The following is a 25747-nucleotide window of genomic DNA, read 5'->3' as shown; positions in this document are numbered from 1 at the left end:
GCTGGCACACGCAAATGTTCACTTAGGTCGTATCAAAGCCAATCACAAACTTGTGAAACTTGAATTTCTGCTGATGTATAAGATATTCAAACAACTTGAGGGAGCACAGTCAGGAGATGTTTTAGGCAACCAATGACACGTAGCCAGGTGAACAGCCCTTCATTTTCGCAGCACAAATGCAATAGGGCAGCATTGTGTGAGGAAGTTTAAAACCTCAATATGCAGGTCACATTCAGACAAACACTGTGATGATAGATGTCAAAAGTTATCAATAGCAAATACTAAATGGTGACGTCTCTAGAAATGGAAGTTTTTGCTTAAATTCCATTTAAAATCCAGCTCTCTCTCTCTCTCTCTCTCTCTCTCTCTCTCTCTCTCTCTCTCCTGAAACAACAGAGAGACAGAGTTAATGTTGCTTCCTCTCCTGCTGATAATTAATATTCACAATCAATAACTTCCGGTGTTCATCATCTTTGGTTGTGCAGTGGAGCTAGTATTTACTCTCTCTCTCTCTCTCTCTCTCTCTCTCTCTCTCTCTCTCTCTGTGTGTGTGTGTGTGTGTGTGTGTGTGTGTGTGTGTGTGTGTCCTTTTCGACCAGCATACCGAGGTTTTAAACTTCCTTGCACAGCACACTCTCATCTCTCATTGCATATGTGGCTCTCAAACGGTGGGGTGTGTGCCTATTGAAATATTGGCGGCTGTCAAACACGTCACCAGCTGTGTTCTAATAAGACATTTGAACAAGTACACTCTCGAATAGTACCAAATACGAGAGTCGAGGAAAAAAATATTTGGTTTTTGGTTCTCCAGCACTTTTCATTGAAGATAATTGAAGAAAACTTATTTTACAACATATTTTGGTAGCTGAGCTACTTTTCTATGTAGCTGCCACTGAAATTTAAATACCTGTCACAGACTCATTTGCCATCAAGTTGTTGAGCCAGTCACTACTGACCTCTTTCAGTTTGTTGTCATTACCATTGTGCTCTCAGCTCAAAAAGTTCTTCATTTTGTGAAAAATATCATAATCATTTCATGACCAGATCTGGGCTATGACGTCGCTGTTCAAAAGCTTTCCACATAAACTGCCATGGCGACGCAGCAGAATGCGGCTGAACATTATCTTGAAGAACCACAGTGCTGCCGGAAAACAACCCATGCATCAGTTTTGATTTGCCTGGCACAGTCTCCGAAGGGTGTGACGGCAGGCTGCAGCATTTTTGGTCTCTCCTTTAACCCTACAGCCAACGAGCAGGATGCCCATTCAATCCCGAAACACTGTGGCTGTAGCCTTTCTTGTGATCAGAATTTGTTGATTTTTTTTTTGTTTTGATGTAAATCACGAATGGTGCCATTTGAATGACACGCACTTTGTTTCTGTACTTTTACATGGAACCCACGTCTTGCAACCAGTGACAATGCAGTTACAAAAATCCCCACCATACTTGTTGTGCTGTGTGAGAAATGTTGCTGCCAAATGTCAAGAATACCACCTGGTACACACTTTCTATAGCCGAAATCACCAGAATCAGTTTGATAAAATCCATGTGGTACACACTTTCTATAGCCCAAATCACCAGAATCAATTTGAAAAAACTGTTCATGAAATTTCAGGAAAGTACAAGTTCAGTCCATCAAAAGTGGAACGTTTATGGCATCGAATTTTTTTCCTGGGTTTGTCAGTAGCAACTGCCAGTCTGGCTGATCGTTCTTCATCATAAATTTTCCTCTGTCTGCCACTAAATGTGATGCACAATTTTTGAACTAAAACTTCATTCAACACACTTCCATAATGTTTTGTTATGTGTTTCTAAATTTCAATACAGCAGACTTTTTGGCATTCAGAAACCACATTATGCTAAGAACCTCACACTTCATGATCATTACAAGGTGCTGTGACTATTGCCTACTTGCTGACACCATTTTCCATAGGTCAACTGCTTCCTGCGCTGGAATCTTCCTCTTTTGACTTCATCCTACATTTTTATTCTACTCCTTCCCACTTTCTTCTGTGCTCTCACTGAACCTTCAAGAGCTGTTGTCAGAAATCCTTTTACTCATTTTATGTGTTCCGCTAAATCTGTTCCCCTTTTCTTAATGAAGTTTAGGAGATTTCTTTGCTTCTTTATGCTTTTCACTACCCCATTACTCCTCACTTTACCCACTCATGTTGTTTTCTCCATTCTTCTTTCAACCTCACATCTCAAATTCTTTAAATCTCCCTCACACTCACACACACACACACACACACACACACACACACACACTCTCTCTCTCTCTCTCTCTCTCTACATCTAGATCTACATCCACATAGATATTCTGCAAGTCGTCATATGGTGTGTGGCAGGGGGTGTTCTGTACCAATACTTGTCATTTCTGTTTCTGCTCTATTCGCAAATAGAGCAAGGGAAAAATGATTATCTACGTGCCTCCATATGAGCCCTAATTTCTCTATCTTATCTTCACGGCCCATCACACAGAGTATATTACTGACAGTAGAATCGTTTGGCACCCTGCTTCAAATGTGGGTTCTCTACATCTTCTCAATAGTGTTTCTCGAAAATAACTTCACCTTTCCTCCAGAGATTCCCCTTTGAGTTCCTGAAACATCTCCATAACATTCACGTACAGTTCGAACCTACTGGTAACGAACCTAGCAGCCCACCTCTAAACTGCTTCGACGTCTTCCTTCAATCCGGCCTGATACAGATCCCAAACACTCGAGTAGTACTAGCTTCCTATATGCAGTCTCCTTTACAGGTGAACCACTCTTTCCTAAAATTCTCCCAATAAACTGAAGTCGACCATTCAGCTTCCCTGCCACAGTGATCACACACTCGTTCCACCTCGTATCACTTTGCAACGTTAATCCCAGATATTTAAATGACTTGACTGTGTCAAACACAACACTAGTAATACTGTATCTGAACATTACAGGTTTGATCTTCCTACTCATCCACATTAACTTACATTTTTCCACATTTTGGGCTAGCTGCTATTCATCACACCAACTAAATTTTGTCTAAGTCATCTTGCATCTTCATACAGTCACTGAACTTTGACACCTGCAAACAACTGCAGACTGCCACCCACCCTGTCCACGAAATCATTTACGTATACAGAGAACAAGAGCGCTACTGTCACACTTCACTGGGGCACTCCTGGAGAAACACTTGTCTCTGACAAACACTCACCGTCGAGGACAACATACTAGGTTCTATTATTTAAGAAGTCTTCGAGCCACTCACATATCTGTGAACTCATTCCATATGCTCGTACTTTTGTTAACAGCCTGCAAGGGGGTAGCGTGTCAAATTCTTTCTGGAAATCTGCATGTTGCCCACCATCCATAATTCTCAGTATGTCACGTGGGAAAAGGGCAAGCTGACTCACACAAGCGAAACTGTGCTGATCCGTGTACATAAGCTTCTCATTCTCAAGAAAGTTAATTATATTCTTAAATTTATTATATTCTGTCTCTCTCGCCTTCAATTCCCAGCTTTCACAGCCATGCAGAAAAACACTCTACACTCTCACTTGGTGGGATCATTAATTTTGTCACACGTTTAAAAATCATACAAATAAACAGTAAATGACACATGCTGTTTGTGTCATACTGGCACTGAAGACAATGAAGGTGTAAGACACAGTGGCGGGATTGGGGGTAGAATTGTGCAGCTCTCAGATCAAAACATTCTTTACTTTTTTTTTGAAAGACCCTCTATTTCCCTGGATAAACTGAAAGAACCAGAGGATGTAGAGAGCCTCAGGGAAAATATAAGGGAACAACTGACAAGAATGGGGGAAAGAAATACAGTAGAATAAGAATGGGTAGGTTTGAGAGATGAAATAGTGAAGGTAGCAGAGGATCAAGTAGGTAAAAAGACGAGGGCTAGTAGAAATCCTTGGGTAACAGAAGAGATATTAAATTTAATTGATGAAAGGAGAAAATATAAATATGCAGTAAATGATGCACGCAAAAAGGAATAGAAACGTCTCAAAAATGAGATCGACAGGAAGTGCAAAATGGCTAAGCAGGGATGGCTAGTGGACAAATGTAAGGATGTAGAGGTGCATATCACTAGCGGTAAGATAGATACTGTCTACACGAAAATTAAAGACACCTTTCGAGAAAAGGGAAGCACTTGCATGAATATCAAGAGCTCAGATGGAAATGCAGTTCTAAGCAAAGAAGGGAAAGCATAAAGGTGGAAAGAGTATATAGAGGATATATACAAGGGCAATGTTCTTGAGGACTATATTATAGAAATGGAAGAGAATGTAGATGAAGATGAAATAGGAGATACGATAATGCGTGAAGAGTTTGACAGAGCACTGAAAGACCTCAGTCGAAATAAGGTCCCGGGAATAGACAACATTCCATTAGAAATACTGACAGCCTTGGGAGAGCCAGGCCACATAAAACTCTACCATCTAGTGAGCATGATCTATGAGACAGGCGAAATACCCTCAGACTTCAAGAAGAATATAATAATTCCAATCCCATAGAAAGCAGGTGTTGACAGATGTGAAAATTACTGAACTATACGCTTAATGAGCCCCGGCTGCAAAATACTAACACGAATTCTTTACAGACGAATGGAAAAACTGGTAGAAGCCAACCTTGGGGAAGATCAGTTTGGATTCCATAGAAATGTTGGAACACGTGAGGCAATACTGACCCTGTGACTTATCTTAGAAAACAGATTAACAAAAGGCAAACCTACGTTTCTAGCATTTGTAGACTAAGAGAGAGCTTTTGACAACGTTGACTGGAATACTCTCTTTCAAGTTCTGAAGGTGGCAGGGGTAAAATATAGGGAGCGAAAGGCTATTTACAATTTGTATAGAAACCAAATGGCAATTATAAGAGTTGAGGGGCATGAAAGGGGAGCAGTGGTTGGGAAGGGAGTGAGACAGGATTGTAGCCTCTCCCCAATGTTATTCAATCTGTATATTGAGCAAGCAGTGAAGGAAACAAAAGAAAAATTCGGAGTAGGTATTAAAATCCATGGAGAAGAAATAAAACGTTTGAGGTTCGCCGATGACATTGTAATTCTGTGAGAGACAGCAAAGGACCTGGAAGAGCAGTTGAACGGAATGGACAGTGTCTTGAAAGCAGGATATAAGACGAACACCAACAAAAGCAAAACGAGGATAATGGAATGTAGTCGAATTAAATCGGGTGATGCTGTGGGAATGAGATTAGGAAATGAGACACTTAAAGTAGCAAATGAGTTACTGATGATGGTTGAAGTAGAGAGGATATAAAATGTAGACTGGCAATGGCAAGGAAAGCGTTTCTGAAGAAGAGGAATTTGTTAACATCGAGTATAGATTTAAGCGTCAGGAAGTAGTTTCTGCAAGTATTTGTACGGAGTGTAGCCTTGTATGGAAGTGAAATGTGGACGATAAATAGTTTCGACAAGAAGAGAATAGAAGCTTTCGAAATGTGGTGCTACAGAAGTATGCTGAAGATTAGATGGGTAGATCGCATAACTAATGAGGAGGTGTTGAATAGAATTGGAGATAAGAGGAGTCTGTGGCACAACTTGACTAGAAGAAGGGATCGGTTGGTAGGGCATATTCTGAGACATCAAGGGATCACCAATTTAGTACTGGAGGGCAGCGTGGAGGGTAAAAATTGTAGAGGGAGACCAAGAGATGAATATACTAAGCAGATTCAGAAGGATGTAGGTTGCAGTAAGTACTGGGAGATGAAGAAGGTTGCACAGGATAGAGTAGCATGGAGAGCTGCATAAAACCAGTCTCTGGACTGAAGAGCACAACAACAACAGTAAAGTGGAAAAGTGAAGGGACACATACAGCACAAAAGCGTACAGGCTGACCTCGTCTGTTGACTGACAAAGACTGCTGACAGTTGAAGAGGGTCGTAATGTGTAATAGGCAGATATCTATCCAAACCATCACACAGGAATTCCCAACTGCATTATGATCCACTGCAAGTACTATGACAGTTAGGCAGGAGGTGAGAAAACTTGGAATTCATGGTGATAAGCCGCACATCACACTGGTAAATGGCAAACAACACCTTGCTCGGTGTAAGGAGCATAAACATACAATGGACGATTGAACATTGGAAAAACATTGTGTGGAGTGACAAATCACGGTATGCAATGTGGCGATCCGATGGCGTGGGTATGGCGAATGCCCAGTGAACGTCATCTACCAGCGTGTGTAGTGGCAACAGTAAAATTTATAGCTCATGGTGTTATAGTGTGGACGTGTTTTTCATGGAATGGACTTGCACCCCTTGTTGTTTTGAGTGGCACTATCACAGTACAGGCCTACATTGACGTTTTAAGCACCTTCTTGCTTCCCACTGTTGAAGAGCAATTCAAGGATGGCGATTGTATCTTTCGACATGATCGAGCACCTGTTCATAATGCACCGCCTATGGCGGAGTGGTTACATGACAATAACATCCCTGTAATGGACTGGCCTGCACAGAGTCCTGACCTGAATCCTATAGAACACCTATGGGATGTTTTGGAGCACTGACTTCATGCCAGGCCTTACTACTGCCATCGATACCTCTTCTCAGTGCAGTGCTCTGTGGTGAAGAATGGGCTGTCATTCCCCAAGAAACCTTCCAGCACCTGATTGGACGTTTGCCTGCAAGAGTGGATGGTGTCATCAAGACTAAGGGTGGGCCAACAACAAAGTGAATGCCAGAATTACCGATGGAGGGTTCCACAAACTTGTAAGTCATTTTTAGTCAGGTGTCCAGATACATTTGATCACATAGTCTATCTTACAACCTGCCTCATAACTGCTTGACAGAAAGTCACCTCAATTTTCTGCTCGGTCTATGTGACTAAATAATCTTAATCGGGGGCCACTAAGCTCTATCTCACACAGCAATCCACACCTTTTATTTCTTCGCTTATGCTGTTATTATCAATTATCGGCACTTCTGAGCACTAGACTTTCTCTCATCTCTCACAGTTGGTCCCGTTCAACTCGATGTATTTCTCTTTAACAGCAGCATTTCTCCTGGAAGCAAAGAAGTACTGAGTTTTGATGTCATCTACTCAAATGCTCAACTCTTCTGCTTTCTTTTCTAGTCTGCCAAATACTTGTTCCAGTTCTTTCAATTTTCTGGACAACATGCAATCATCATAGGGATATGCTCGGTTTTGGTTCACATGGTTAAACAGAGTACCACATGGGTTATTGATCTTTCCCCTTCTCATCACTTTCTCCAACACTATGTTGAAAGGTAGTGCAGATAGTAGATCCCCCTGTCATAACTCTTGGTTAACTTCAAATTTTTAGAAGAATTTCTTTCTATTTGCACTTGGCATTTCATGCTGGTGAGGACCAATTGTACCAATCTCATTAGTTTATAATGAAATTTCATACCCATTACAATCTGATATAGCTTCTTCCTTTTAAAGCTATTGTAAGCCTTTTTGAAACCTACAATGAGCTGATGTACATCCACATTATGTTCATAGTGCTTCTCCATTATTTGCCTTATAGTAAAAATACAGTCAGTCACTGATCTGCCCTGTCAGAAATCACACTGATGGTCTCCAAGTATCTCTTCTGCAAATGGAATGAGTCTCACAGGAATGACTTTGGCTAAGACTTTGTATACAACATCAAATAAGGCGATACCACAGTAATTTTCACAATCTGCTTTCTCCTTCTTCTTATAAATCGGGCAAATAATGGCCAAGTTCCACTGGTCTGACATCACTTCTTTTTCTCATATTTCAAAGATCAGCTGGTGGACAGATGTTCACCACCACCTTCAGTCATCTCTGCTGAAATGTTATTGTTCTCCGAGACCCCATTATTCTTCAGGCTTTTAACTGGCAACCTAATTTTCTCTACTATTGTTGTGGGTGCAAATATTTCATCCTAGCTACCACTGTGCATGGCCGACTGTGCCCTGTTTCATTTTCTTCCAGTATTACTACAGTGAAATCTCTCTATGATATTTTTTTTTCAAGGGACCACGAATTCTCAACACTGCATCGAGGTAAACACTGTAAAGGTGAAGACTTCTAATTGATGATTATAAAAGTTGAGTCAAATTTTACTGAGGTTATACTACATAACAAGACAGTAAATAGTAAAAATTAAAAAAGAATTAGCTACAAATAATTACTTTAATAATGAACTTGTAAAATACAACTTCAGTCAGACTTTCGCAAAAATCTATGAACTGACACAAATTGAACAACCTGTACCCAGGGTTCTTTGAAGTAATCAAGCAAACATGTTTGCTTCCTATTTCCTCTGGGCTGTATTAGAACCATTTCTTGCTCCAAATGAGAAAGTTGTGCTATTGTTGTACCCGAGGGGTCATCATAAATCTTCTGAATGTTTTGAATGTTTCAAATCCTTCAGCCACCTTTGTATAAATGGATCTTCAGGCCCCAGATTCCTTCTTCCCATCCAGGGTGAACCCAAAAACGTTTGTTTTTTTCATCACAGTCATTGACATCATCATCCTGCCCTCATCCTAATGGTTACAGGCACTGCCAGGGAAATATTCGAAAAACGGCTACGTCTACCGTGTGTAAATTTATGGCCTGTGTGGTTGTGTGTACTACTGCTGGAAGAAGAGTAAATGCTCAAAAGCTGGGATGAATGTTGTTGCTTTTAAGTGTTTCTATGTTCCACATACCAATCTGTTAGACCGTAGGTAATTGCCTTTCCCTTATTTTACGTATTGCTCCATCCTGGAATTTCCATTATTGTTATAAATTTAGGTAAAGTGTCCTTGAGCAAACAACCATTATAATACAAAACAGTTGGGTCATAATTCAGAACAGTAACAAAATAATTTTGTGCTAGCTACGTAACAGAACAACAATTACTTTAAAAAATAGGAACCTCAAGGTCACACCTGTCAGAAATTTTTAATTCAAATGAATTATGTTACGAAAAATCACTAATTCTCCTTCCATTTTCACATTTTATTCCATCTAGTGTAAACACGCAGATTCGTGCCAGGGATACCCTGTGTGTACTGTGTAATTGGTTGACGTGAACCAATCTGCAGTTCCAAACACGTATGCCTGCAGTGCACCTCAGGTGTATAGTGTAATTGAGGTGGAGTGTTAAACACACCGTACAGCTGTTCACCGTTTGCTCACACGAAAAACAAAAAAACAGTGCCGACGAGACAAACGACAAGCACAATGTGTGTCACATCTCACATCACGCGGGCACTGACGCTGACGTGTGACTCACGCCCAGTGTGACCTTTCAGAGCTTGTGCAAATACACAGGACGGGAAATGAAGCACCTCCACCAAAGGCTTAAATGCTATGAGGAGAGAAATAATTGGTTAGGGTTCCAAAAATATGAATGTTACATGGAGGAAAGTGTTGTACAGAGTAAACATACTAAAGAGGAAACTTTAGCAGTGGGCAAACGGGCTTTTCGTCGGGACTGGAAAAGAAAGACAGAACACGGGGGAAACATTATCTGAGGGAAAGTTATAAAGAGGTTTCCGTATATCTCTGATCAGCAGTTTACTAAAATATTCAGCCCACCATTCCAGAATCTGTTCTTCTCCTCCTATAAAATTTCCTTCTTTAGCACTGCAGAATACAGTACACGAATAAAAGCCTTTATTTAGTTCACGAACCCTTTCATAGAATTTTCTTACTTCTTGGCCGTTACATTTTTATTCTAGCTCCATAATTCGTGTCTTCTCTGATTTTCATTTCTTTCTTCTGTTGATTCTGTTTACTTCCTCCCTTTCCTTTGTGAAATCTTCCGTATTAGATTTTGTTGCCCTGTTTATCATTTTCTTTCTTGCCTCATTTCCCTCTGTCATTTTCTTTTTACAGTCTTCTTCAAACCATCCTGACACTTAACAGAGTTGGTACGAGGGTGAATCAAATACAAATGGGATTTTTGTTCCTGAGCACCAACAGTTGGTAGGACCGGACCTGTGCTGCTAGTATTGTCGGGTGGTTCCGTGAGGAGCAGGGAGAGCCGGCTATCGCATACCTCCGACAGCTCCGTCCGTAATGCGCAAGATATCTGAGTGACAGGTCTACCTCTCCACTGCGCGATGCATAATTATTACAAAAATTCTTGCTCGTGAAAGAGTTAGAGTGATAGAAATCTTCCAGAGACTGATTGCACAGTTCGGTGATCAAATACTGTCAAGGACGCGTGTGTTTGCTGGCATAAAGATTTCGAGGAAGAACGGGAATGTTTGGAAAATCAGCAATACGATCATCATCCTCGGACCAGTATTACAAACTGAGACATTTGTGCAGTTCGATACATTCTCGAAGGCGACCGATAGGTGAGAGTATCAGAAATAAGTTACGGGAGCTCTCGAGCGATCGTCACAAATTACCTACAGCTCCGGAAAGTTTGTTCCACATGGGTACCTCGCCTTTTGATCAAAAATCAGAAGCTGACACATTCGGAGGTCTGTCAAAGTCTTACAGCAAGGTTTGAGAAATAAAGTGATGCACTTTTGAGTCGGATCGTCAGCTGTGACCTGTGTGTCGGTCCACCACTGCACTCACACATCCAGACAGGCCAGTAAGGAGTGTTGGAGGAAGGGGGAGGAAGCCCCAGGGAAAGACAGGGCTCAGCTGTCAGCTGGCGTGGTTCTTTCCACCATTTTTCATTTTTACCGGTAAGCCATTTTGCTCACTGCATTTTTACACGAGCAATGCACAATCGGTGCTGCATACTACTGTGAGCTGCCGAAGAATGTGAGGGCTGCGTATCGCCTCAAAAGACGAGGTCGACCGATTTGACAGGTCGTCGTCCTCTGTGACAGTGCTGGACCCGATACTGCAGCTCTGGTGATCTCCAAATTACAGAAAATGCACTGGACTTAACTTAGTCATCCTCCTTACAGCCCGCACCTATCACAATGTGATTTCAATTTATTTGGACAGCTTGAAAAAAGCTCTAGGAGAGCACCAATTTGAAGATGACGGGGGTGTGGAGGAATCCGTGCGCAGTTGGCTTCTGACGTGACCAGCTGCATTCTATAATGCTGCAATAAAGAAACCTTCCTTCTCCCTGGGAAAAATGTACTTCTAAAGCAGGGAATTATGTGGAAAAATAAATTGTAACTGCCTTTTTTTCAATAAATGAATTTTTAAAAAATAAAATCTGATTTATATCGACTCAGCCTCGTACCTATAAATAGTGAGGAATGACTTACTGGAAGGCGAGAGAGATGAGGCGAGGCCGGTGCGGGCAGAGCTGGTTGCAGTGCAGTTCACGCAGGTTGTGCAGCTCTCCGAGATCTGCAAACGTCGCGGCCTCCTCCTCGGGTGCCACGTCAAAGAGGCGCAGCTGCAGTTTCTCGAGAGAGCTGGCGGCCTCTTTCAGCACGGGAACCACACATCTGTCAGCAAGTGACACACTTTAAGCTTTTTAAAAATTTTTATTATACGGGATGTACAGAAATACCAAAATTTCCAATACCGGCTGTATTAGAGTGGAAAACATATTTTAGGTATTTATTAAGTGGACAACCTTACACTGTGTGTGCCCTAATTTTACGTCTGTGCAGATGAACTGTAAATAATGTCAGCTCCAGACATCAGCAAGGCACGACGGTGAATAAAACACTCCACCTGCCGTGGCAGAGCGCTTTTTCTTTGGGACGTCGCAGCTCAGTGGTGGCTTGAAGGACGAGGAGTGAAAAGAAGTGTGCAAGAAAGTCAACAGAGAAATCAAGTGATGAAAGTTGTTAGAACTGTCACTCAGTCATTGGCTAATATCAAAGCAAGACTTATGTATGTTGAGACTTCCTGAGATCTGTTCACCTAGAGTGTCACTGAAGTTGTACACAGAGAAGTAGTGAACATATAATACAGAAGATTTAACGATACACTGTTTACATCTTTGCGTAAATAGTTGACGTACATCTGCACTCTCTTACAGACTGAGTAATTTTTCCTCCTATCTATGTAATTATGTAGTTATGTAGTTCTCAATTCGTTCAAGCAATCAGTCATTCATAATAGGAAACACAATCATATCTCAGTCGCTCAAATGATTCAGAAATTTTACTTGTTAGAATGAAATCAGGCGATGATTCTTCTTCTCTGCAGGCTCGTGCTTTGTGGCAGTCTGCTAATCTGTACAAATAAAATGCCTCGTAATTTTGGGAGCGTTGTATAATCAGTCGGGAAACCTCAGATTATGCGGATATTTGGCTTTGATGAAGTTTAACCTTCTGAAGAAGTAATGGAGCTCTTGGATTATTAAATGCATGTTCGTATCCAGTCTTTCGGAAGGTCCCTTCTGATTAACAACTACGCAATATATTGATGGATATCATTAATTCTCAAATGTCAAATACACACCTTTTGTATAAAGGAGCAAAAAATATATATATATATATATTTTTCCCTTTTAATCGTACAATTTCGTATCAGTTATCTTTTGTCATAAATTTCAATATTCAGATTACAATTCTTCAAACAAAGCTCAGGCTAATCGGCACGAAGACAATCTCGGAAGCTTTTTCTGACAACCACCAGAGAGAGTACTACAAAGAATAATTATGTGCTCATGGTATAGCTATTGTATGAAACTACTTTGCGCATGGATTCTGCAAGTATGAAGATAGAAAGTTAGTAAACATCATTCAAGGGTAGAATTGTATCAGAATAATTCATCGAATATAAAGAGGTATTACAACCTCAACCTTCTGCAGGAGGAGTCGAAGTCACACGGCCAGAAGTAGTGGCACTGTGCAGCATTTCCACAGCGTCGAGAGAGCTACGAGAAGGCAAGCGTCGGGCTCAAATGAGACAAAGGTGATCGCGTGAAGCATCAGAATGACAGACAGAACTATAAACAAGGACTCGGTTACTACCGACAACCGGAGACCATTTTATTTCACTTCAGAACATGAAACTAACATGACGCTTGAGAATTATAGAGTTTTGGGCAGGGAGAAACAAAATTAAAAGACATTCCTAAAATAAACACATTCTTGAGCAAAGCATTATGGAATGATCAATGTACAGTTGAAATGTTAGTGTGGTTGGGCACTGGTGAAGTCAATGAATGTGAATGGAAGAAAATGATCACAGTACACAAGGATCTGTAGTGTAGCTATAAGCCTAGGCTACTTTGGAATGTCACAGTTTGGTTGCAAGATGGTGAAGCCAACAAATGTGAATCAAAGAAAACTCACTGTGATGACAAACACATATGTAGCATAGCCTGAAGTCTATGTTAATGTGGAATGTTTAATTAATTGTCAGTTGGGGAAGCCATCAAATGTGAATGGAAGAAAACTGGCTGCCGCGGCAGACTGATCTGTAGTGTAGCCCAAAGTCTAAGTCACATCTGAATGTGGGAGTTTAAATAATCATCTCAAAAACGTAGTGTGGTTTTTGTTTTGTTTTGGAATGCTCCATTTTCCAAGGTCGTGATTTCGCAGGAGCCTAAAAGAACAGCTTAAATATTACACAGCATTAAATTTCATATGTCAGCATTCTGCACACCTATATTTCATTATACCGCCCTGTATTTTCAGTTACTCACCATGATTACATTTATCATACGCTTTTGTCTCACTGGTTCCCATATTTGATCTATTTCTCTTAAAAGATACTTTTCAGTGCACTGCTTAGCAATTTTGGTGATTTATATAAAATGACGTACTTCTTACAATATAGCAGAGATGCTGAGTCGCAGATAGGCACAACAAAAAGACTGTCACAAAATAAGGCCTTTGTAAAAATACACACACACACACACACACACACACACACACACACGCACGCACGCACGCACGCACACACACGCACGCACGCACGTGTCCACAGTCTCTTCAGCTTCCTGGATTTTTCATTGTTCGATGTACTTCTTACCTACATGTCAGTGCCTAAAATCTGATTTTGATATATGACAATCTCTTTTAATTGGATTCAGATATATTCTTAAGTTTTATCACACTGCCCCACACTCTCTCTCTCTCTCTCTCTCTCTCTCTCTCTCTCTCTCTCACACACACACACACACACACACACACACACACACACACAAACACATCTTTCCCTGCTAATGAAGTTCGTGTGTGTGTGTGTGTGTGTGTGTGTGTGTGTGTGTGTGCGTGCGCGTGTGAAGGGGGATTTTGCTTGGTAAGTACATTTTTAATTTTTTGCATTTTAAGAAGAATGTCGTGGATTTATTTGATATAGCAGAATGTGATTCAGTTGTATACCTAAATATATGAGTGTCAGGGCCAGTGAATGCTGTGTGTCTGATGCTCATAGGTTGGCAATGTGTCAGTTATGCATGTACATCAAGTGATGTTTTCAGTAACAGTTTTTGCAGCATGTTTTGCTTTCTTGGTACTGAGGACAGAATTCTAGTTATATAGGTCAAGTGGAGGTTTCAGTGCCAATTTTTGTTGCAAGTTTTGCTTTCTTAGTATCGTGGACTTCTTTCTAGCTATGTGGTCAATTGAAGTTTCCAATACGAGAATTTGTAGTGAGGTTTGGATTTTTGGTTAGACTTTTTTGATACATTTTCTTACAGATTTACTCATTAATTGGTATTATAAAGCTTGGTTTACCTAAACAGGTTAATAAAAAATGACAATACCAAATTGTGTGGGTTTTTGTGGCCTTCATGCAATGTAGATGTTATTGATTCCTGTGTATTATTTTGCTTGGGTATGTGAGTTAACACAGAAAGTCATTTGTTTTGTTTATCACTACCCAAAATCCCCTAATTCCTACGTGTTTCCTGTTACTTTCATGTTATTCTTTAAATTACTATAATCAAATTTTGTATTTGTTTTTGTTTTGTTAATTTACTGAGTTTGTCAATGTGGTGGACAGAGGTAATATGGCTAAGTATGCTATATTTGTGACTTCTTGGATCAAAGGTGACAGCCAGTAATGTCTCGACATTTCCACTGTCCACATTTATCGTACATTTTAACGACTATAACTCTGAAAGTAAGTTTCATGAAATTAGTAATTTTTGTCCCAGGTTGCTTTATGGAAATACTGTTTTGTATGCTTATTGCTTCAGCACTTAAAGGGAATTAGTAATACTTTTAGCTTAACAAATCCAGAAATTAAAAGAGAATCAGCAGACTTATTTTAAAGTTATTTGTTGCTGTTTAGTAAAACATTGCACCCGCCACAACGGAGCCTCACTGTGAAGGCTGTTCTCAAACATGGGATGAGATAGATGGAAATTGCCTAACTATTGTCAAACAATTGGAAACTGCTTTGAATATGTGTGTTGGGAGAGCTCCCCAGAGTTTTGTACCAGAGGTAACAAAGTTACCTCCAGCACTATCCTCTCCTGTCTCCTCTACAGAAGACTATTCATCCACTCGGCTGTGGGTGACGTGTCAGTGGGAGGGCTAGGCAACATTTCCAGGGGAGACAGGAACCAGGGAGAACTCCGTGTGTTAGACCCATCTCAATAACAGACAAGTTCAAAATGCTGACTTCCCCTGAAACTACACTCAGCCAGTGAGACTCACTTTCACTGTCGGAAACCTGTTCTGTCTCAGGTCAAGAGAAGGGAAATGTGAAAGTGTACAGTCTATCACTAATTTGTAGTTCAAATGTATGGCAAATAATGGTACCTGTTAGGGAAATGTCAGCTAGGGATGTAAAGGAAGATAAGATTCACCTGCCTGGGGGGTCTCATTCAGCATACCGAAGAGGCTAGTCTGGCAGCCGTTGACAAAATGAGGTACAACCGAGAACCGGTTGTGGTGGGTGTTGGAACAAATGATGCCTGTCATCTTGGCTCCGAGGTCATACTCAAATTATCCCAAGCAGATGGCAGGAAAGGCTGAGGAGACCATCCTTGTTCAAAGGTCACGGTTTACAGCACTGACCCCAGAACTTACTGTGGCACCACAGTTCTGAATGGAGTGGAAGGGTCGAATGACAGGCTTCAAAGGTTCTGAAACTTTCTGGAATAGCAAGATAATGTCGAGAACTGTACGGTCCCCCTAAATGGGTAAGAAATGCACTACATATCAGAGGCTGCTACCCAGGTAGCTGAATGTGTATTGAGTGCACCCAAGGGCTTTTTAGATTAGGTAACCCAATATTCACTCCAGACAATGACAGATGTAGGGGACGCAGAAGTGTCCGTATAAGATTCAAAGAAATGCCTCGTACAGGTGAGAGTCTTAAAATCCTACTGATTAATTGCAGCAGGATTCAGATGAGAGTGACTCACATAATGCTAGGTGCAGAAATCCGGTTAAAACGGGAAACTGATGGCAGTGAGATTTTTGCGAAAACTTTAAATGCGTATTGAAAGAGTAGGCTAATGGTAAATGGATGTGGTGTATTTCTCATAGTAGATGAGAAGAATACAGTTTTGTAAGTGGTGGGCATGGCAGGGTACCCTGCAAAACATTATTAAACCACCTACTTCATACTGTCTGGAAGACCAGTCACGATAGAAATATATTGGATATAACAATAATAAATAAACCTGAGCTTTTTGAGGATTTACACATAGGCCAGTATCAGTGACTGAGGCAGCTATAGTAACAATGATTAGCAAAATACAAAAAGCACCAAAATGAGTAGAAACATTCACAAATTCAGTAAACTAGATAGAGATGACGTAGTGCCATATCTCAGTAAGGAACTCAAAACATTGAGCTCTAGTGAGAATACTGCAGACAAACTGTGGCTTAGGTTTAAAAAAATAATTGCCCATAAATTTGACAGATATGTACCTAGTAGAGCAGTTCATTTTCTTAAAACATTGGGCTACGGACAGAGGGGCGCTACAAATTTGGCTGTCAAGAGAGTAATGACTACCGTCACAGAAATTTATCGAAGGCCTGTCGAGAAAGCAAAAGAAATTCAGATCGCGAGTAAAGGCTGTTGCTGGTATGTCTCCAGACACTCGTGGGCACGACAGGGACTGAGACTGAGAGTAGCAAAGCAAAAGCAGAAATGCTTAACTTGATTTTCAAATGTTCTTTTACAAAGGAAAATCTACGGGTGCTGACTCAATTTAATTCTTGCACCACTGCAAAGATAAGCAATATAGATTTTAGTGTCAGTGGTGTTGAAAAATAACTGAAATCACTAGAACTGAACAAATCTACAGGGCCTGACGGAATCTCCATCAAATTCCATATCAGACCTGTGGCTAATTTACAATAATCTATCGCAGATCACTCAAACAAAAACCTGTGCCCTGTAGTTGGGAGAAAGCACAGGACACACACTTCCACAAGAAGGATGGCAGAAGTGATCTACAAAACTACCATCCAATATATTTAGCATCCATCTGCTGTAGAATCTTAGAATATATTCTGAGTACAAATGTAATGCTGTATGTTGAACAGAATGACCTCCTCCATCCCAACCAGCACGGATTTTGAAATCATTGATCGTGTGGATCCCAACTCATACTTTTCTCACAGGAAATCTTAAAAGCCACAGATCGAGGCAGTCACGGAGATGCAACATTTCTCAATTTCCGAAAAGCGTCTGACTCAGTACCGTAGCTATCCTTATTACTGAAAGGATCATTGTATGGGCTGTGAAGTGAAAGTTGTGAGCAGGCTGAGGAATTCTCGGAAGGGAGGACACAGTGTGCTATCTTGATGGAGAGTCTCTGTCAGGTGTTGCAGTAACTCAGGGTGTGCCCCACAGAAGTGTGTCCAGACACTTCTGTTCGTGTTGTATATTAATGACCTTGAAGACAATATTAACTGTAATCTCAGACTTTTTGCAAGTGATGCAGTTATCTATAATGAAATACTATCTGAAAGAAGCTGCATAAATAATCAGTAAGCTCTTGACAAAATTTCAAAGTGGTACAAAGATTGGCAACTTGCTCTAAATGTTCAGAAATGTAAAATAGTGGACTTCGAAAAATAGAAAAAATGTAGTATCCTATGACAAAAATATCAATGAGTCACAGTTGGAATCGGCCAAATCATACAAATACCTGGGTGTAACACTTTATAGGGATACGAAATTGGATGATCACATAGGCTCAGTAATGAGTAAAGAAAGCAGGCAGTAGAGTTCAGTTTATTGGTAGATTACTGGGGAAGTGCAATCAGTCTATAAAGGAGATTGCTTACAAATCATTCATGCGACCTATTCTAGAATATCGCTCAAGTGTGTGGGACCTGTACTACGTAGGATTAACACGAGACGCTGAACGTATACGGAGAAGGGCAGAATGAATGGTCACAGGTTTGTTTGAGCCGTAGCAAGAGACTGTCACAGAGATGTTGAAAGAAGTGAACTGGCAGGCTCTTGAAGTGAGACATAAACCATACCAGGAAAGTCTACTGAAGTTCTAAGAACTGGCTTTAAATGCTGACTCTAAGAATATACTACAATGCCTTACATACCACTCACACAGGAAGATTTTCACTGTACAGCGGAGTGTGCGCTGATATGAAGCTTCCTGGCAGATTAAAACGGTGTGCCGGACCGAGACTCAAACTCGGGACCTTTGCCTTTTGCGGGCAAATGCTCTACCAACTGAGCTACCCAAGCACGACTCACGCCCCGTCCTCACAGCTTTACTTCTGCCAGTACCTTGTCTCCTACCTTCCAAACTTTACAGAAGCTCTCCTGCAAACCATGCAGAACTAGCATGGAGTGTGTGCTGATATGAGACTTCCTGGCAGATTACAATGGTGTGCTGGACCGAGACTCGAACTCGGGACCTTTGCCTTTCGCAGGCAAATGCTCTACCAACTGAGCTACCCAAGCACGACTCACGCCCTGTCCTCACAGCTTTACTTCTGCCAATACCTCGTCTCCTACCTTCCAAACTTTACAGAAGCTCTCCACTGCAGAGTGAAAATCTCATTCTGGAAACATCCCCCAGGCTGTGGCTAAGCCATGTCTCCGTAATATCCTTTCTTTCAGGAGTGCTAGTTCTGCATGGTTCGCAGGAGAGCTTCTGTAAAGTTTGGAAGGTAGGAGATGAGGTACTGGCAGAAGTAAAGCTGTGAGGATGGGGCGTGAGTCGTGCTTGGGTAGCTCAGTTGGTAGAGCACTTGCCTGCGAAAGGCAAAGGTCCCGAGTTTGAGTCTCGGTCTGGCACACCATTTTAACCTGCCAGGAAGTTGCAAGATCAGAATAATTACAGCATGCACAGAGGCATTAACAATCATTCTTTCTGCACTCTGTACAAGAGCGGAACAGGAAGAAACCCTAATAACAGGTACAGTGGGAGGTACCCTCTGCCAAGCACCTCACAGTGATTAGTGAAATCTTGATTAGATGTAGATGTGGATGTACGTTAGTGATGCTAAAAGTGCTGGGCACTATCTGGATTCTGACTGCCTCTGAACTGAGAATTTAAATTCAAAACAGTTGTGTGTGCGTGCGCAAACTACTGCAAGACCGCCTTACATTGATTTCGAGTCTGGACAATGGCTAGATTGCAGAGATGAAATTAGCTTCCACACTGCCACAGAGAGGAGAGGGACAGATATAGAAGAGATAAAAGGTTTCACACTTTATGCAACACCATCCATAACTTATCAAGCACCTCTCGTCGAGCTTGTAGTCGACACTGGAATGTATGTGCCAGCCAGCTAACTAATGGGCTGCTTCAAGTACAGACTACACAAACCTGCAAAGCTCAGATCCAGCAAAAATGTCTATTGGCACAGCTTTACCTTTCTTAGTAGATATGACCCAGCTGATGAGGTAAGCTCTGTTGCCTCATCTCTGAGACAACTACATGCTCTCATTAATACAAGGGTTGCCTAGAAAATAATGCAAAGCATTTTATTTTTTCAGCCAGAAACAATGCTACAAATGCAAAACATTACATACATATTATTTGAAGTCTCCCGAGAGAGTGTACCAAGTTTCAGTCACTTCCGACGGATAGCGTAGCTTCGGGACAGTTTCAGAATGGCGTCTGTAGGTGACAGACGTTACGAGTGATGTGCCGTCATCGACTGACTCGCTGCAGGAAAAGAAATTGTGGGGAATACTCAAAAACGATTGTCCAGAGTTTAAGGAGCACCTGTTGTTGACAGAAGTACAGTCAGTTGTTGGGCACTGAGGGTGAAGTGACACGAAGGCAGTTCGGCAGAGCTCCACGATTTTCAGCGGTCGGGGAGACCGTTGACAGCTCTTGCACCTGACCTAGCCCCCTCGCACTTCCACTTGTTTGGGCCATTAAAGGATGCAATTCGTGGAAGACATTTTGAGGGCAATGAGGAGACGATTCAGACAGTGAAGCACTGGCTCTGGCCCCAGAACAAGGATCGGTACCGACAGGGCACACACGCCCTCGTCTCGTGCCGGAGGAAGGCTGTAGAACAGGATGGAGATTACATAGAAAAATAGAGTGTGTAGATTAAGGAAAGGCAAACCTACGTTTCTAGGATTTGTAGACTTACAGAAAGCTTTTGACAATGTTGACTGGAATACTCTATTTCAAGTTCTGAAGGTGGCAGGGGTAAAATATAGGGAGTGAAAGGCTATTTACAATTTGTATAGAAACCAAATGGCAGTTATAAGAGTTGAGGGGCATGAAAGGGAAGCAGTGGTTGGGAAGGGAGTGAGACAGGGTTGTAGCCTCTCCCCAATGTTATTCAATCTGTATATTGAGCAAGCAGTGAAGGAAACAAAAGAAAAATTCGGAGTAGGTATTAAAATCCATGGAGAAGAAATAAAACGTTTGAGGTTCGCCGATGACATTGTAATTCTGTGAGAGACAGCAAAGGACTTGGAAGAGCAGTTGAACGGAATGGACAGTGTCTTGAAAGGAGGATATAAGATGATCAACAACAAAAGTAAGACGAGGATAATGGAATGTAGTTGAATTAAGTTGTGTGATGCTGAGGGAATTAGATTAGGAACTGAGACACTTAAAGTAGTAAAGGAGTTTTGGTATTTGGGGAGCAAAATAACTGATGATGGTCGAAGTACAGGGGATATAAAATGTAGACTGGCAATGGTAAGGAAAGCATTTCTCAAGAAGAGAAATTTGTTAACATCGAGTATAGATTTAAGTGTCAGGAAGTCGTTTCTGAAAGTATTCGTATGGAGTGTAGCCATGTATAGAAGTGAAACATGGACGATAACTAGTTTGGACAAGAAGAGAATAGAAGCTTTTGAAATGTGGTGCTACAGAAGAATGCTGAAGATTAGATGGGTAGATCACATAACTGATGAGGAGGTATTGAATAGGATTGGGGAGAAGAGAAATTTGTGGCACAACTTGACCAGAAGAAGGGATCGGTTGGTAGGACATGTTCTGAGGCATCAAGGGATCACCAATTTAGTATTGGAGGGAAGCGTGGAGGGTAAAAATCGTAGAGGGAGACCAAGAGATGAATACACTAAGCAGATTCAGAAGGATGTAGGCTGCAGTAGGTACTGGGAGATGAAGAAGCTCGCACAGGATAGAGTAGCATGGAGAGCTGCATCAAACCAGTCTCAGGACTGAAGACCACAACAACAGCAACAGATGAAACACCATTATTTTGTGTGTGTAATTCTCATTACGTTCAATAAAGAGTTGTTGAAGAAAAAAAAATGTGGTGCATTACTTTCTGGGCAACCCTCGTAAGTCGACGTGGGAGGAATCGTGCAATAGAAGGCAGGACCCGACCTAAAAATAGTACAAATCAATGCAGTCCAACCAGTTTTATTCCAAATACCTTAGTATGGGGGTATGCTGGAATGGTAGAGTGGTGATTCTGAAGCTTAACGATGTTGCTTACTTAGCCTCATAATTGTGTGACACACTACTGATCCTCGTGTTAGCACATTGACGAGATATCTCTGAGGAAGACGGAGGTGAAAAATTGGCTCAGTCAGTCACCCAACACTCCCTATTCCAGTGCTGTCACCCTATCAGGGGCCAGGCCTTCTGTGAAAGCAGCCACGCCATTTACCAGCTCTGTTGCAACCGCTCCACAGCTTTTCATATCAGTACGACTACCAGCCAGCTGTCCACCGGGAGGAACGGCCACTGACAAACTGTGGCCGAGAGCGAAGTGGACCGCCCTGGGGCATGGCGTGCAGCTGAACATAATTTGCTCGATTTCGACGCCTGCATCGTTACCCGGGGCATCTGGGTCCTCCCATTCACTACCAGCCTTTCCGAACTGTGCTCCTGTAACTATCCCAAACTCAACCTACAGTAACATACTGTTCCTGCACTCTGTATCCGACAGTTTCCACTCCCCTACATTCTGTTATCTCCTCTCCATCCCCATCTCCCACCTTCCTTGTTTGCTATTCTCTGCCATTACACCTCCCCACGTTTCCTCGCTCCTCTCCTCGTTTGCTCCTTGTTTTCCCTACCTACCTGTCCCACGACCTCCTAACGCCGCACTCGTCAGCATTCGAGTCCCCACTCACTCCGCTAGGCAGCGTTTGTCTCTCTCTGCACTCGTACACTACTGCCCCTTCCCCTTCCTTGCCCCTCCAGATTGTCGCTCGTATCCCACATCGCAGTCTCATTCCGGCCCGAGAAACTGAAGTCGGTGGTCGTGTCTGCGTGAGGTATGCTTTCTTGTACGTACGAATGGCACGTGTCTCTCTTTTACTGATGATGGCTGTGGCTGAAAGCTTTATATAAATGTCTTTAAATTGTGCTCGTCTGTAACTAAATATGTCTTCTTTACGGTAAGTAGCAATCTGTCTTTTCCTACATTGTCGATATTCCTACCCGGAGTTTCCATTACAACAAATCTTCTCGAGAGAGAAAAGCTCGTATCCAAAATTCGATAGGGATCTAGATATCACCATTCCGGTGAAACTCGGCTCGTCCTCTTCTCACACGATGTCCGGCAAACTGTAAATCGAGGGCAACAGGCAGACTGCAAATTCCTAGATCTGCAGGAAGCATTCGACACGGTGCCAAACAGCAGACCGTTAATGAAGGTTCGAGCTCGTAGAATAGGTTCTCAGATAAGTAAGCGTCTCTAAGAGTGTTTACGTAATAGAAAAGTTAGTTAGTTCATTTCGTGTTCCACGGATCATTTTTGCATGATAAATCGTAATCGTCAAACGAGTCTTATTTGATGTTCGCAGTGCAAATTAATTTGTAAATATGGCTATATGCTGAACATTTATAAGTTTTTTTTATTATGTATTAAATATACCTATGTGAGTTAGTAATTCTTACCCACAACATTTTACATGTTACAATAATGGAAATTCTTGTACAGAACAGGAGTTGTCAAGTAGAAAGTTTTTTAATTTGTTTTCAAATTTTACTTGGCTGCCTGTCAGACATTTTATGTCCTTGTGTAAGTGATCAAAAATGTTAGTTGCAGCACTGTGCACCCCTTTTTGTGCAAAAGACAACCTTAATGTGGAGTGATGAATGTCATTTCTCTTTCTCCTATTGTAATTTTGTACATCATTGCTCCTTTCGAACTGTAGTGGATTATTTACAACAAACTTCATGAGGGGATAAATACACTGGGAAGCAGTAGTCAGAACTCCTTAAACAGATGTCTACAAGTTGATCACAGGTGAGCAACACATATTATTCTTACAGCCCTTTTTGAGTTATGAAGACTTTCTTTTTTAAAGATGAGTTATCCCAGAAAATTATTTCATATGACGTTATAGAATTAAAATATACAAAATGTCAGCTTACTGTTTTGTCTTTCCGTGGGATTTTCAATGTTTCTAAGCGCAAATGTGGGTGAACTAAGTTGTTTCAGGAATTCCAAAATTTGTTTTTTCCAATTTAAATCCTCATCAATGAGGACAGTGAATGTTCCTCACAGAGAAAGTAACCATCAGGATTTCCCCAGGGAAGTGTGCTAGGACTACTCTTGTCCTCTGTACATCTATATACACAAATGACCAGACAGATAGGGTGAACAGCAACAATTTTCTGACAATCTCAGTCGGTCCGTTGTAATTAGGGGACATCGGCTAGTATGTACTTTTCAATGTCAATAAACCTTACCGACAGCTGTACACTTTAAGATATTTTATTTTATTTTGAAAGCAACCAGTTTCGGCAATTCGTGTTCGTGTTGCCATCTTCAGGCCCCGTACGCTATACAATAAGTTCTGCACGGTTCACAGAAGAGTTTCTGTGAAGTCTGGAAGGTAGGAGACGAGGTAATGGCAGAACTGAGGCTGTGAGGATGGCTCATGAGTCGTGCTCGGGTAGCTCAGACGGTAGAGCACTTGCCCGAGTTCGTGTCTCTGTCTGGCACACAGTTTTAATCTGCCAGGAAGTTTCATACAATAAGTTCATTGACACTGAAAATTTTCTGATGCTGTAGTTTATGGAAAGTGTCATCTTTGAGTGATTGTAGGAAGATTCAGGACGTCTTAGACAGAGTTTCTATTTTATGAGATGGATGGCAGCTTGCTCTAAATGTGGGGAAATGTAAGTTAATAAAAATGACTACGAAAAACAATTCTGTAATGTCTGAATACAGTATTAGTGGTGTGTGGCCTGACAGAACATCTAGGCATAATGTAGCAAAGTGATAGGAAATGGAATGAGTGTGTAAAGAGAAGGCAAGTGGTTGACTTTAGTTTTTTGGGAGAATTTTATGGAAATGTAGCTTAGCTATAAAGAAGTCTGCAAATAGAATACTTGTGTTTTGAATGCTGCTCAAGTGTTTGGAATCCATACCAGATTGGATTAAAGGAATACATGCAATTATTTCAGATTTGAAATCTGTTACAGGTTTGATCAACGCGTATTGCAGAAATACTCTGAGAACTGAAATCCGAATACCTGTAGGGAAGAAAATATCATTTTTGTGAAGCACTATTGAGAATATTTAGATAACTGGCATTTGTGACAGACTGCAGAACGATTCTACAGCAAGCGACATACGTATCACATAATGACCACAAAGGTAAGGTAAGAGAAATCGGCACTGGTACAGAGGAGAACAGATAGCCACTTTTCAGCTTGCTCCATTTACAAGTGTAGCAGGAAAGATAGTGACTAGAGGTGGTAAAAGGTATCCTTCGCCACGCATCGTACACTGGCTCGTGGAGTATTTTACGTCTGTGTGAATTTAGGTGACGTACCAGAACGCGGAGAAAGATGCCGACAGACTCACCTCTTCCCTGCCATGGTCCAGCGCATGGTGGCAGAAGTGAGTGTGTCCCTCTTGGCCTTCACGAAGTACTCGACGTCCTCCAGTGGGTGGTAGTCACAGCTGAGGTTTATCTCCCGCAACTTCGAGCGGGTGTCTGCCAGGAAGCGCAGCACCACGGGCCCCGCACCTCTCCGATTCTCGAACACTTCCTGGCTCTGCAAGTGTTCCAGGCGCGACACCAACTCCGCGTACTGTCGGTCGGCCAGTAAGTTGTTGGCGATTATCAGCTTCTCAATCTTCGGACACTTCTCAAATATGTACTTCAGGAGCTGCAGGGAGAACAAATTGCAGTGTATTTGTTAGTACATCAGTATTTTCCATAGATTACATCTCATTATGGGATGTAACTATTCATTTACTATTGTCATATTTCATACACTGAAACCAACCTTCTCAATACCAGTATTGCTATTAATATTCTCTACGAATTTATACAGCTGCATTCTCGTTAATGTGAAAATGAGTGTAAGAACACCATCTACATCCACACTCAGCAAACCGCAGTGAAGTTGGAGCGTGCCGGGACATGTATCATGTATTAGTGCCACTTAAAGTTCATGTCACAACTGGATGAACCGGTTTTGAAACATTTCCTCACCCAGTAGATAGTGCGCAGTGTTCTCGACCTACCTTGCTTTGCTTATTCAATATTGTCTTCCCGGTAG

At 41.6% G+C, this 25747-nt stretch overlaps 1 protein-coding gene and 1 non-coding gene across 11 annotated transcripts in view; both read right to left on the bottom strand.

Moving 5' to 3' along the window:
* LOC124555807 (F-box/LRR-repeat protein fbxl-1-like) overlaps positions 1–25747 on the bottom strand; it is a 126013-nt gene that overhangs the window by 25002 nt on the left and 75264 nt on the right. For all 10 annotated transcript variants that reach the window (XM_047129870.1, XM_047129871.1, XM_047129876.1 and 7 more), the window contains 2 exons: positions 25044–25351; positions 11187–11372 (listed from right to left, as the gene is read on the bottom strand). In XM_047129870.1, the coding sequence (XP_046985826.1) occupies positions 11187–11372; positions 25044–25351 (494 nt within the window). The remainder of the gene's footprint in view (positions 1–11186; positions 11373–25043; positions 25352–25747) is intronic.
* On the bottom strand, positions 18656–18730 carry Trnar-gcg. Its single transcript has one exon. It is a non-coding gene; the product is annotated as a tRNA-Arg (tRNA).

Source organism: Schistocerca americana, chromosome X (genome assembly GCF_021461395.2).
Source record: "Schistocerca americana isolate TAMUIC-IGC-003095 chromosome X, iqSchAmer2.1, whole genome shotgun sequence".
NCBI lineage: Eukaryota > Metazoa > Arthropoda > Insecta > Orthoptera > Acrididae > Schistocerca > Schistocerca americana.
Note: the sequence above shows the minus strand (reverse complement) of the source record. Positions and strands in the feature narration are given on the sequence as shown.